Here is a 15,041-nt window from a genome sequence, read left to right as displayed (position 1 = left end):
TTAGTCATATTGTCTTATATATTTTATTGCATATGAGTAATCATTTCTCAGTTTTTTTCTGAGGCTATCATATTGGGTACTGTGTTTTAGGAAACCCTGGGATTCCTTGTTAGTCATTTGGTGTAAACCTCCTTAATGTCGAATTCACTGTGATTCTTCCTGATTTCAAAATTTTCTTGGGGGTAATTGTTCCAGTCTCCAGTAATTAGTTTTCTGTATTATTCTGAGCTTTCACTCCACTCCCACAAAGAAAATTGGGTCCTACTAGGACCTTTCTGGTTTCTCTAATACAAGGAAACACAGTTCTCTCATCAGTAGAATATCTAACACCCCGAAGTCCTTAAACGTTAACTTTATACAAACTCTATAAGTAAGTCATTTCCAAGTATTTGAAATAAAAAGGGTTAAATTATTGTATCAAAGATGTAACAGAACACACTAACAGAACATGAAGCTGATTTAGTTTCTTGTGTTTTTAGAACTAACCCCGTGATTTCTCTTTAACATACAATGTACAAGTAAACCCTGGATTTCATTCAACATGTATAAATTCCTTCCAACACAATTAGGGGACGGATGTTGTTTGCAAGCAAATTTGTCATTAATTTTAGAAGAATTTTGAGATGAAAAGCCAGGCCTGGTAGTATGCATCTGTAATCACAGAACACATGAAAACAATGCAGGAGGATTTCATGAGTTCAAAGTCAGGCTGGGCTACACAGTGAATCCAAGAATAGGATGATTAGAAAGCACTGAAGTGTGAAATTCTATCTTTGTTTTTATTACTGTAACTTGATAGATTGCTCAGTGCTTTTGAGCATTTGCTCTTTATTCGAAGGGACCAGAATTCTGTTCCTATCATCTATGTCTTATAGCTCACAAATACCTGTAAACTCTTGCTTCAGAGGATCCAATTCTTACCACTGGCTTCTTCAGGGCAAGCCACATGCCCATGGCATGAACACTCCCCCCCAACATATAAATAAAATAAATTTAAATCTCAAAAAAATAAGAAAAAGAAGCATTTTGAAATATTTTGCAATGTAAAGAATGACTAATATATAAGCCAAAAAGGGCTCTTTCATTATCTGATCATCACCTAAGTATGTGCTTGACTTTTGCTGAGGAAATCTTCAAAAGCACAGTATGGTTTCCAGATTTTTCTCTCTAATGTAGGTATAGTCTGAATTAGGATGTGGCTATTGGATTTCACCTCAATTTCATCTTTCTCTAATCAATTTGCGCCCAATTTAATTTGTGTTACCAATCTTTAGACAAAAGTATCAATATTTTTCCAACTTTAAGAGGAATAATGAGTGACAACAATTCATTATTTAAAAAAGAGAGTCACAGAATGTGATTAGTTTCCTACCTTGTTACTTCATTAGGTTAAAAAGCAAATCACCACCACTGGTAAATTCTGAACGATATTCTTGATGGTTTTTGCAGAAGCATGCATTGCTCTTCATGCCAAAGAAATAAGAACGGAGGTATAAAAATCTGTGGTATGAGGGTCTGTATTCTTACTTCTATTGCTGAGTGTTTGGTGACCTTAAGAAAAGTTGCTGTTCTTTTTTATTTGAATTTCTGCAGTTGCCCAGGATGAGGTTTTCTGAGTTTGTGCAGAAAACTTTCCTTTTTCTGTGGCCCTAGAGTTGTGTGATATGAAGTTTAAGTGACTAAGTCGCCTGTGCTCATCCCTCACCACCCACTAAGTGATTTCAGTGGCTTTCTGCCACTGTGAGATGTTGTGATTATTATCAAAGGCCTAGGCTCCAGCTCTTGAGGTTTGCATGGGGTCTGGTTAGGAGAGCCCAGGAGATCTCTGTTGTCTTTCATCAGAGAAGGAAGAAAACTTTCCTCAACTTTATAATTTGCTCTCATTAGTTATAGGGCTTTGTGGAACATGTGGCCTTTAAAACACTTCTGCAAACCCTTGGGGATTTAAGGAGTTCAGAATTCATCATGCACATTAAAAAAAGAAAAAAAAACTTTCTGCTGCCTGCAAATTTTGTTTTGGCAGGAAGCCTAAATGAGAGTTAGAACACTAATACTAATTGAGTTCACTTTCATTGACAAAAATGCTGCCTTGAGCCAAACTTTATGACAAGACTTTAAAAACACAGAATTAAGTCCTTGAAAGGACATGCAGCATTATTATTCACTAGTTAAATGAAAATTTAACATTGTATGACTCTCCTAAATGACTATGTGAATGGGTAATGTAAATAAAATTATATATACACACTTAACCATCACTTCATCAGTTGAAGATTATCTAGGCTGCTTCGATTTCTTGCAGTTGTGTCTAGAGCAGCAATGAACATGGCTCAGCTGTATCTGTTGCAGGATGTTGAGTATAGTCCTTTGAGTATAGGCCAAAGAGAGAGACAATTTAGTCTTAAGGTAGATCTATTTTTACCTTTTTGAGTATTCATACTGATTGCCATGGTGGCTGCACCAGTTCAGTGCCAGAAACACTGAATGAGGTTTCACCTTGCCTGCAGCCTCATCATCACTTGGTTTCAGTTTTTTTCTTGATCTTCGTCATTCTAACTAGAGTAAGGAATTCCTAAGTAATTTTTAACTTGAGTTTCCCTGCTTGCCAAGGATGTTGGATACATTAAAACAAATATCTTAGCTATTTTTATTTATTTTTTTGGGGAGCAAAGGGTTTATTTGGCTTATGTTTCTGCATCACAGTTCCCCATCAAAGTAAGTCAGGACAGAAACTCAAACAGGACAGGCAACAACTAATGCAGAGGCCATGAATGAACACTGCTTACTGCCTTGTTTCTCATGGCTTGCTCAGCCTGCTTTCTTATAGAATCTAAGGCCACCATCCCAGGGATGGCATCACTGACAATGGGCTGGCCATCTCCCATCAATCGATGATTATGATAATGCATTACATCTGAATATTATGGAGGCATTTTCTCAATGGAAGTTTCCTCCTTTCAGATAACTCTAGCTTATGTCAAGCAGACATAAACCATCTAGGCACATATCCTTAATATGGGTCTTTTGTGATCTTTCAGAAAATCTTTATGCTTGTTAAACTCTTTTATAATCGTGTGTGTGTGTGTGTGTGTGTGTGTGTGTGTGTGTGTATGTGTGTGTATGAATTTGCCATGATGTGTATGTGTCAGGTGACAGCTTTTCAGGAGTTAGCTTTTTTTTTGATAACATTTTTTAAATTTAAATTTGAAACAAGCTTGTTTACATGTCAATCCCAGTTCCTGTATCCTCCCGTCCTCCCTTGTTCCCCCCATCACCAACCCTCATCCCATCCCCTTTCTGCTCCCCAGGGAGGGTGAGGTCTTCCATGGGAGATCTTCAAAGTCTGTCATATCATTTTGAGCAGGGCCTAGGCCCACCCCTATGTGTCTAGACTGAGGGAGTACCCCATTATGTGAAATGGCCTCCAAAAGTCCATGTATACTAGGGATAAATACCAATCCATTACCAAAGGCCCCATAGAGTGACCATTCCTATAACTAACACCCACATTCAGGGAGTCTTGTTCAGTCCTATGGTAGTTTCCCAGCTATCAGACTAGACCATGAACTCCCCCTTGTTCAGGTCAGCTGTTTGTATGGGTTTCTCCAGCCTGGTCTTGAACCCTTTGCTCATCACTCCCGCCTCTCAGCAATGTGTTACAGGAGTGTGGCTCAGTGTTTAGCTGTGGGTGTCTGTTTCTACTTACAACAGCTACTAGATAAAGGCTCTAGGATGGCATATAAGGTAGTCAGTCATCAATCTCATTATAGGTGAAGGGCATTAAAGCTAGCTTCTCAACTATTGCTTAGATTGTTACTTGGGGTCATCTTTGTAGGTCTCTGGACATTTCCCTATTTCCAGATTTCTCTTAAAACTTATAATGGTTCCCTTTATAATGGTATCTCTTATCTTGCTCTCCTCTATTCTTTCCCGGACTCAATCTTCCTGCTCCCTCATGCCCATCTCTCCCCTCCTCTTTCTCCTAACTTCCTCTCCCCTTCCCCATTCTTGGGAGATCTTGTCCCTTTCCTCTTCTCCAGGGGACCATGTATGTCTCTCCTAGGGGCCTCCTTGTTTCCTAGCTTTTCTGGTGGCGTGGTTTATAGGTTGGTAATCCTTTGTTCTATGTCTAAAAACCATATATGAGTGAGTACATACTGTGTTTGTCTTTTTGTGACTGGGTTACATCACTCAGGATGGTTTCTTCTAGTTCCATTCATTTGTCTGCAATTTTCAAGATTCCATTTCCATTGTTTTTTTTTTTTTTTTTTTTTTTTTTTTTTTTTTTTTTTTTTCTGCTGAGAGGTATTTCATTGTGTAAACATACCACATTTTCCCCACCTATTCTTCAGTTGAGGGACATTTAGGTTGCTTCCAGGTTTTGGTTATTACAATTACAAATAATGCTGTTATGAACAAAGTTGAACAGATGTCCTTGTTGTGTGAACATGCATCTTTTGGGTATATACCTAAGAGTGGAATTACTGGATCTTGAGGTAGACTTGATTCCCATTTTCCTGAGGAACCTCCATACTGATTTCCAAAGTGGCTGTGCAAGTATGCACTCCCACTAGCAGTGAAGGAGTGTTCACCTCTCTCCACATCCTCTCCAGCATAAACTGTTTTTGGTGCTTTTTATTTTAGCTTTCTGACAGGAGTAAGATGATATCTCAGAGTTGTTTTGGTTGCATTTCCCTGATGGCTAAGGATGATGAGCACTTTCCTAAGTGTCTTTCAGCCATTTTAGATTCCTCCATTGAGAATTCTCTAGTTAGTTCTGTACCCCACTTTTTAATTGGATTATTTATTGTTTTGGTAACTAGCTTCTTGAGTTCTTTGTATACTTTGGAAATTAGTCCTCTGTCAGATGTGGGGTTGGGAATGTCTTTTCCCATTCTGTGGGCTGCCATTTTGTCTTGTTGACTGTGTCCTTTGCCTTATAGAAGCTTTTCATTTTCAGGAAGTCCCATTTATTAATTGTTGATCTCCGTGCCACTGTTATGTTCAGGAAGTGGTCTCCTGTACCAATTTGTTCAAGGGTACCTCCCACTTTCTTTTCTAACAGATTAGTGTAGCTGGATATATGTTGAGGTCTTTGATTCATTTGGGCTTAGGTTTTATGCATGGCGATAGATGTGGATCCATCTGCAGTCTTCTACAAGTCAGCATGTAGTTATGCGAGCACCATTTGTTGAAGATGCTTTCTTTTTTCCATTGTATAACTTTAGCTGCTTTGTCAAAAATCAGATGTTTGTAGGTGTGTGGGTTAATATCATGGTTTTCAATTCGATTCCATTGGTCTTCCTGTGTCGAGCGCTATCGTCTTGCCTGCAAGAACGACGCTCAACAACAGGATTCTTCTGCAGCTATGTTTATTGCGCGGCTCATTACAGCAAGTTGAGGGAAGACCCCGAGGAGGAAAATGGGCACTGCTTATATATGCTCAGAGGAGTCGTGTCCGTTACTGACAGTTGCAGCCTGCAACGCAGTTGCAGCCCGCAACGCTCGTAACGGTCACCCCATGACGTGGATCGCGCATCTGTGCCTTGCTGGCTTATGGACAGGAAACCGGCGCCATCTTCGGGAATGGCACCGGTGGCTCTCTACATTCCTGTCTATTTATGTGCCAATACCAAGCTATTTTCAGGACTATAACTCTATAATAGATCTTGAAGTCAGGGATGGTGATGCCTCCAGCAGTTGTTCTTTTGGCTATCTTGGGTCTTTTGTTTTTCCATATAAAGTTGAATATTGTTCGTTCAAGGTCTGTGCTGAGATTTTGATGGGGATTGCATTGAGTCTGTAGACTGCTTTTGGCAAGATTGCCATTTTCACTTTGTTAATAATATCCATACAAAAGCATGATAGATGTTTTAGTTTTTTGGTATCTTCTTTAATTTTTTTCTTCAAACACTCAATGTTCTAATTAATGTTTTTCACTTGTTTGGTTAGAGTTACCCCAAGGTATTTTATGTTTTTTTTTTTGTTTGTTTGTTTGTTTTTTTTTTTTTTGTGGCTATTGCAAAAGGTGATGTTTCTCTGATTTATTTCTCAGCCTGTATATAGTAGGGCTACTGATTTCTTTGAGTTAATCTTGTATCCTGTCACTTTGCTGAAGGTGTTTATCAGCTGTAGGAGTTCCCTGATAGAGTTTTTTTGGGTCACTTATATAAACTATCATATCATCTGCAAATAGTGAAAGTTTCACTTTTTCCTTTCCAATTTGTATCCCCTGATCTCCTTTTGATTTCTTATTGCTCTAGCTAGAACTTTAAGTACAATATTGAAGAAATATGGAGAGAATTGACAGCCTTGTCTTATTCCTGATTTTAGAGGAATCACAATGAGTTTCTCTCCATTTAGTTTGATATTGGCTGTTGGTTTTCTGTATATTGCTTTTATTATGCTTAGGTATGTTTTTGTTATCCCTGATCTCTCCAATACTTTAATCATGATGGGGTGTTGGATTTTGTCAAAGGCTTTACAGCATACAGTGAAATGATCATGTGGTTTTTCTTTTTCAGTTTGTTTATATGGTGGATTACATTGATGGATTTTCATATGTTGAATCATTCCTGTATCCTTGGGATGAAGCCTACTTGGTCATGGTGGATGATTGGATTCGATTTGCCAGTATTTTATTGAGTATTTTGCATCAATGTTCATGAGGGATATTGGTCTGTAGTTCTCTTTCTTAGTTATGTCTTTGTGTGGCTTGGGTACCCAGGTAATTGTAGCCTTGAAAAAGGAGGTTGGCAATGATCCTTCTGCTTCTATTGTGTGGAAAAATTTGAGATGTATTGGTGTTAACCTCTTTTTGAATTTCTGGTATAATGCTGCACTGAAGCCATTTGGCCCTGGGCTTTTTTTTTTGGTTGGTAGACTTTTGATGACCACTTGTATTTCATTGGGGTTATAGGTCTATATAAATTTCTTATCTGTTCTTAGTTTTGTTTTGATAAATGATGTCTATCCAGAAAATTGTCCATTTCCATTAACTTTTCAAATTTTATGGAGTACAGGTTTTCAAAGTATGACCTGAGGATTCTGTGGATTTCTTCAGTGTCTGTTTTTATGTTCTGTTATTCATATTTGATTTTGTTAATTTGCATGTTCTCTCTCTGCCTTTTGGTTAGTTTGGATAAAGGTTTATCTATCTTGTTGATTTTCTCGAAGAACCAACTCTTTATTATATTGATTCTTTTCTATTGTTTTGCTAGTTTCCACTTTTTTGATGTCAGCCCTCAATTTGCTTATTTCCTGGTGTCTACTCCTCTGGTCTGAGTTTGCTTCTTTTTGTTCTATACCTTTCATTTGTGCTGTTAATTCTCTAGTGTGGCTATTCTCCTGTTTCTTCATGTGGGTGATTAGTACTATGAACTTTCCTCTTAGTATAGCTTTCAAAGTGTCCTGTAAATTTGGGTATGTTGTGTCTTCATCCTCATTGAATTATAGGAAGTCTTTAATTTCTTTCTTTGTTTCTTTCTTGACCCAGGAATGGTGCAATTGCACATTGTTCAATTTCCATGAGTTTGTAGGGATTCTGTGATTTGCATTGTTGTTGAACTCTAACTTTACAGCATGGTGGTCTGATGAGATACAGGGGGTTATTCCAATTTTTTTGTACCTATTGAGATTTGTTATATTGTGGAGTATGTGATCAATTTTAGAGAATGTTCCATATGGTGCTGAGAAGAAGGTATATTCTTTGTGTTTGGATGAAATGTTCTATAAATGTCTGTAACACCCAACTGGGTCATATCTTCTGTTAGTTCCTTTGTTTCTTTGTTAAGTTTCTGTCTGGTGGGCATATATAGTGTTGAGAGTGGGGTTTTAAAATCTCCCACTTTAATTGTGTGACGTTTTATGTACAATTTGACTTTTAATAATGTTTCTTTTATGAATGTGTGTGCCTTTGTGTTTGGGGCATAGCTGTTCAGAATTGAGATTTCATCTTGATGGATTTCTCCTGTGATGAATGAGAAGTGACCATCTTCATCTCTTTTGATTGATTTTAGTTTAAAGTCTAATTTGTTAGCTATTAGGATTGCTATACCTGCTTGTTTCTTAGATCCACTTGATTGGAATTTTTTTTCCTTTTTTAATTTAAAATTGAAAGCAAGTTTTACATGTCAATCCCAGTTCTCTCACCCTCCCATCCTCCTATCACACCTACCAAACCCCAGCTCATCTCCTTTCTTTTCCCCAGTGAGGGTGAGGCCTTTCATGGGGAGTCTTCAAAGTCTGTCATATCATTTGCAGCAGGACATAGGACCTCCCCCACATGTCTACATTGAGAAAGTATCCCTCTATGTGGGATGGGCTCCCAAAATCCATTTGTATACTAGGGATAAATACTGATCCACTGCTAGAGGCCCCATAGACTGCCCAGTCCTTCTAAATAACACCCATATTCAGGGAGTCTGGTTCAGTCCTATGCTGGTTTCCCAGCTATCAGACTGGAGTCCATGAGATCCTCTTTGTTCAGGTCAGCTGATTTTATGTTTTTTTTCCAGCCTGATCTTGACTCCTTTGCTAATCACTCCTCCCTCTCTGCAACTGGATTCCAGGAGTTTGGCTAGTGTTTAGCTGTGGGTATCTGTTTTTGCTTCCATCAGCTAGTAGATGAAGGCTCTATGGTGGCATTATATGGTAGTCGTTAATCTCCTTATCATGGAAGGGCATTAAAGATAGCCTCTCCATGATTGCTTAGATTGTTAGTTGGGTTCATCCTTGTAGATATCTGGGCATTTCCATAGTGACAGATTTCTCCTTAGATCTATAATCGTCCCTCTATTAAGGTACCTCTTTTCTTGCTCTTAACTCAATTTTCCTGCTCGCTCATGTCCTCTTCCCCTCTCTCTCTTCATCCTCCCAATTTCCTTGGGAGATCTTTTCCCTTTCCCCTTCTCCAGGGCACCATGTATGTCTCTCTTAGGGTCTTCCTTGTTTCCTAGCTTTTCTGGCAGTGTGAATTGTAGGCAAGTAACCCTTTGTTCTATTTCTAAAATCCATATATGAGTGAGTACATACCGTGTTTGTCTTTTTGTGACTAAGTTCCATTACTCAGGGTGTTTTTTCTAATTCCATTCGTTTCCCTGTGAAATTCAGTATTCCATTATATAAATGTACCACATTTTCTCCATCCATTCTTCAGTTAAGGGGCATCTAGCATACTTCCAGATCCTGGCTATTACAAATAATACTGGTATGAACATAGTTGAACAGATGTCCTTGTTGTATGAATGTGCATCTTTTGGGTATATGCCTAAGATCTTGAGGGAGACTAATTCCCATTTTCCTGAGGAACTGTCATACTGATTTCCAATGTGTTTGTACAAACTCCCACTCCCATCAGCAGTGGAGGTACATGCTCCTTTATCCAAATAATCCAATTAAAAAGTGGGATACAGAACTAACTAGAAAATTTTCAATTGAGGGACCTAAAATGGCTGAAAGACACTTAAGAAAGCACTCAACATCCTTAGCCATTAGGGCAATGCAAATAAAAACTCTTAGATACCATCTTTCTCCTGTCAGAATGGCTAAAATAAAAACACCAAAGGCAGTTTATGTTGGAGAGGATTGGAAAATCTTTTCCCAACCTTTAACTCTGACATATGGTCTGTCTTTGAAGTTGAGGTGTGTTTCTTGTATGTAGCAGAAGGACGGGTTCTGTCTTCGTATCCATTCTCTTAGTCTATGTGTTTTTATAGGCAAGTTAAGACCATTAATATTGAGGGATATTAATGACCATTGATTGTTAATTCTTGTTTGTTTTGGATTTGGTGTTCTTGTTGGTATTAATGTGTAGATTTCTCCCCATTTTTCTTTTGGCTGCCTATGTTTTTGTGAGTGTAATTGACATCCTTGGGTTGGAGTATTCCTTCCAGAACTACCTGTAGGGCTAGATTAGTTGATAAGTATTGTTTAAATCTGGTTATGTCTTTGAACATCTTGATTTCTCCATCTGTAGTGATTGAAAGCTTTCCTGGGTATAGTAGTCTGGGCTGACATCCGTGGTATCTTAGTGTTGGCAGAATATCTATCCATGACCGTCTGGCCTTCAGAGTTTCCATGGAGAAGTGAGGTATAATTCTGATAGGTTTACGTTTATATATTACTTGGCCTTTTTCATTTGCTGCTCTTAATATTCTTTCTTTATTCTGTATGTTTGGTGTTTTGATTGTTATGTGGTGAGGGTACTTTTTTGTGTCAACTCTATTTAGTGTTCTGTAAACTTCTAGTACTTTCATTGGCATGTCTTTCTTTAGGTTGGGAAAGTTTTCTTCTATTATTTTGTTGAATATATTTTCTGTACCATTGAGTTGTGTTTCTTCACCTTCTTCTATAGCTATTATTCTTAGGGTTGGCTGTTTGCACAGTGTACCATATTTCCTGGATATTTTGTGTTAGAAATTTGTTGGACATAAGAGTTTCTTTGGTTGATCAATATATTTCTCTTAGTGTATCTTCAATGCCAGAACTTCTCTCTTCCATCTCCTATATCTGTTGGTTATGCTTGCATCTGTCATCTGTAGTTCCTGGTCATTTACTCAACTTTTCTATTTCCAGGATTCTGTCAAACTGTGTTTTTTAATTTTCTCTCTTTCTGTTTTCAAACCTTGCATTGTTTGAATTGTTTCTTGCAATTTTTGGTTTGTCTTTTCTTCCATTTCTTTAAAGGATTTTCCCATTTCCTCTTTTAGAATCTCTATAAACTTCATGAAGTTGTTTTTATGGTCTTTCTCTTCTGTTTAATCTGTCTTGGGTTGTTCAGGTCTTGCTGGTGTGGAGTCCCTAGACTCTGGGGGATTGTGTTCTTATACTGTCATCTACCCATCCCTTCTTCCAGTGCATACCAGTGTGATCTCTCCATCTCCTGGTGGGTATAGGACCAATGTTCTCTTCTGTTGGATGTAAGCAGGTTCAGTAATCAGATGGCTCTCTTCTTCCAGGGGTGGATGTGGGACTAGGGCATTGGAAGACACTGGATAGTTCAGTCCTTGGGGATGGGCTCCCCTTCATGCAGCCCACAGTACTCAGGAGGATCTGAGCAGGGCACCAGAAGGGGGGCACCTTCCATGTGTGGAGGCAGGACTAGGACACTGGTAGACTCTGACTCTGGTTAGGCTGGTCTACAAGGATTGGGCACCCTCCCACCCCTGGTCCCTTGCACACAGTCCCCATTCCTCAGGAGCCTATTTTTATTTCTTATTTTCAAAATTTTTCCCCAGGTCAGGATCACACACACATGCACCCCCCCCCCCACACACACCTTTAATTAAATCATTTGCTTTCTTCATTTTTTGTGCTTTGAGTTCTTTATGTATTCTGGATATTAATCTTCTATTGAATGTATAACTGCCAACGATGATCTTCCACTCGGTGTACTTTATTTTCACTTAATAGTTTGTTTCCTCCACTGTGTGGTATGTTTGAGGCCCCCTGTTGTCAAATACTGGCTTTATTTCCTGAGCGAATTCAGCCCTATTCATAAAGTCAGTTTCCACTCTGATATTTTGTAGCATATCTTGCCTGTGTTTTCTTGTGTAAGTTTGAAATTTCACTTTGAGATTTCTGATTCACTTGGAATTAACGTATGTGTGGGGTGATACATGTGGATCTATTTTTATTCTTCTGCATGAGGACATCCAATTTTCCCAGTAGCATTTGTTGAAGATGCTGTTTTTCCTCCAGTGTGTATTTTCATCCTCTTTTTTTTGTGTGTTCCCCCATTTTTATTTAGAAACAACAATTTTACATATCAATCCCTCCATTCCCTCTCCCTTCCATCCTCCCATGCCCCCTGAACTCACTCTCCACCAGCTTCCCAAGGATAGTGAGTTCTTCCATGGAGAGCCAGAAGACCAGGAAATCTGTTATGAGATTGTGTCTTTTAGAAAAAGCAGGGAAGATTCACCTATGGTACCTCAACAAAATGGCTGCCTAAACATTGGCTGAACAATAGCAATACCAATAGACATGCTACTTCATAAAGGGGATCTCATAGACTCCATGACCAGAGGAGGAACTACAAGTAACTGGTGAGATAGGGAGAATTATTTCTCTTTTGTGTTGTGTCTTTACCTGGAAGTTACAGAGTTGTTTGACAGAAAATAATTGAAGAAAAGTTTCAAGACATTTTCTAGAGTTTCATGATTGAATATTTAGTAAGGTCTGCCACTATTTTTCTGTTACATAAATTGCCCAGTATTTGTGTTTTGTTCTTGGCATTAAAAAGAATGATGGTATGCTCATTTTGCTTCCTGTTTTCATTTTGCTTACTCTGTTAAAAATCTTTGCTAAGTTTATTTTTGGTTAAATACCTTAATATACATAACCAATTAACACTTGCTTTTGAATATTCTCACCACAGAGATGACAGAACCACATTCCTTACATTTCATTTTCACAAAATGATAAAATGTGCAGTTATTAATAGCTTGTTTATTTTCATGAAAGCCATTGAATGGTTTCCTCTATTCTCCAAAAGTGGAAATCAATGAAAGTCAACAGTCTCTTAAATATGTTATTGTTCAAACAATCAATAATGGGGTGAAGGGTAAGTGCAATAAAACACATTGTAATAAACTATAAATTATATAAGATCACATAAATACAGTTAAAGTAAAAAATCAGTTATTAAATAATAATCAGTATAAGTTGAATATTTAACCTTGTGTATGCATATGTGTACATACATGTATTTTCACAAAAAAACAGCTTTTTTGTTTTTTTTTTTTTTTTGTTTTTTGTTTTTTTTTTTACAATAAATACCTCTTATTAGAAATAGCTTTTATCATGGGAAGTTCAACTTGGTACATTACACTCTTTTCAGGAATGTTTACCATTTATGTCTTTATATATTGAAAGCATTTCACTGCAATGTTCACACTACTGCTTTCTCTTCTGCTGTCTCCTCATTTCTGAGAGGTACAGAATGCCCAGAAATTTGTAGAATCTTCTTATCAGTAGCATTATTCTTCTCAGAGTAGTGGAAAGAAGAGGGATTGACAACTTCCTGGCACACTAAGAAAATGCCTGGGACAGGTTAAGTGAAAGTCACAGTCATATGTGCTCCTGGATTTCACCTTTTCATTAGAAGTCATGGAGTGAATGCTCCATTGACTCCGAGACGAAGTGAAACAATACATTAAACCAGCAACAACAGCCCAAAGTTATTTTTCAAGATTACTGTCTTTCTCATGATCTTTCTAAAAGCATTCTTCATGTCCTTATTCCTGAGGCTGAATATGATGGGACTGAGGAAAGGGATAATAACGGTATAAGGAACTGCTATGAGTGTGTCATCTCCCCCGGAGGCTTCTGGCTTCAGATAAGCAATGGATGCAAACCCAAAGTGGATGATGACCACAGTAAGGTGTGAGGCACAGGTAGAAAATGCCTTTTGCTTACCCTCAGCTGAAGGGATCTTGAGGACAGAACAAAGAATGAACACATAAGTCAAGGAGATGAGCAAGAATGTACCCACTAAGCCTATCATTGACATTAGTGTTACAATGAAATCTGTGAGGTCACTGTCTATACAGGACAGCCTCACAACTGCCCTCATGTTGCAGAAGAAGTGTCTGATGAGGTTGGGAATGCAGAAAGACACCCTGAATGCTAGTGCAATTTGTTTAAAAGAAACCACAAAGCCTCCAGCCCAAGCAGAGGCCACAAGATGTCCACATGCACTATTGGTCATAAGAAGAGGGTATCTGAGTGGGTTGCAGATGGCCAGAAAACGGTCATACCCCATCAAGGTGAGAATGATGCAGTTTGTCCCACCAAGGCCCAGGAAGAAGCACATCTGCAGGCCACAGCCTGTGACCGAAATGCGTCTGTCACTGTCCAGGAGATCCACCAGCATCTTGGGGATGATAGTCAGGGTGTAGCATGTCTCAGAGAAGGAGAGTGCACTGAGGAAGAGGTACATAGGAGTGTGGAGAGATCTGTCCACCCATGTCAATCCTAAGATAGTCAGGTTGCCTGCAAGAGTGAGAATATAGAGGCAAAAGAAGACCCCAAAGAGGAAGGTCTGTACATGTGGGTAAGCAGAGAAGCCTATGAGAATGAATTCCTTCAGGATTGTTTGGTTGATTGCCATTGCTTCTGTTCCTGAAATGTAAAACAAAGAAACAGACAAGCCTTCAATACTCCTTATTCTTTGATATTTTCAAATGAAATGGCATGGTGTGGATAAGCGAATCATCAGACTTTAACAATACCCAATGAATTATGTATTCAGTTTAGTAATACTCAGCCATGTATGTAAATGATGTGATTTCCTAATTGTGCATTCATTTCTTCTGCAATGAATTATTAGTGATATAGTTAGGTCCAGAGGGATCATTTTGGCCTATTTAAAGTATACTATTGGCCTGTAATGTAATATTGGTGAAATACTCCAATTGGTATTCAAGTGAAAGATGCCCAGACACATTAGCTAAGTTATATTTGGATGAAACTCTCAACACTGAAAAAAAATCTGAGTGAGTTTTCAGTCTGGGGAACTTACTCAGTGGATAATACATTTGATGAACAATGGTGAGGTTGGTAGTCCAAAATACAGCACCCAAATAAAGTCTGGGCACACCTTTTCCCAGCACTGACCAGAGTCAGGATACCTGGGGCAAGTGGCCATCAAGCCTATTTTGAGCAGGCAATCTCTGACTTCAGTAGAGACCCTGACTCAGTGAAAGAAGTAGAGAATAGCAGATGAAGACATTCAATGCCAGCTTTGGGCCTTCATGCACATGTGTACTCACACACCCACACACATATGCAAAAAAAAATTTATACTGACACACGAACATGAAAATCATAATATAAAATAAAATCACATGCTGAAGAATAAAGGAACAGAGTTAGCTCTAACATAGATGCTCATAAATAATAAATAGTCTGTAAATATTCACTGAGTATAGACCGTGGATTATTTCGAAGTGCCATGGCTTACAATTGTTGGAGAAACTTGAAGTCATCTTTTCTGCTTGAAGAAGACACCTAGGTCCCAAGTTATCAAAGAAATGATT

The 15,041-nt window shown here is 38.3% G+C and overlaps 1 protein-coding gene across 1 annotated transcript; it reads right to left on the bottom strand.

The window, feature by feature from the left end:
* Positions 1-13,156: 13,156 nt before the first annotated feature.
* Positions 13,157-14,113, bottom strand: LOC127223296 (olfactory receptor 10X1-like). The gene has a single exon (XM_051185773.1). The coding sequence runs from the start codon at positions 14,111-14,113 to the stop codon at positions 13,157-13,159; it is 957 nt and encodes a 318-aa protein (XP_051041730.1).
* Between the last annotated feature and the right edge of the window lie 928 nt (positions 14,114-15,041).

This window comes from Phodopus roborovskii, unplaced genomic scaffold (genome assembly GCF_943737965.1).
Source record: "Phodopus roborovskii unplaced genomic scaffold, PHOROB, whole genome shotgun sequence".
NCBI lineage: Eukaryota > Metazoa > Chordata > Mammalia > Rodentia > Cricetidae > Phodopus > Phodopus roborovskii.
This window is presented reverse-complemented; position numbering and strand designations above follow the sequence as displayed.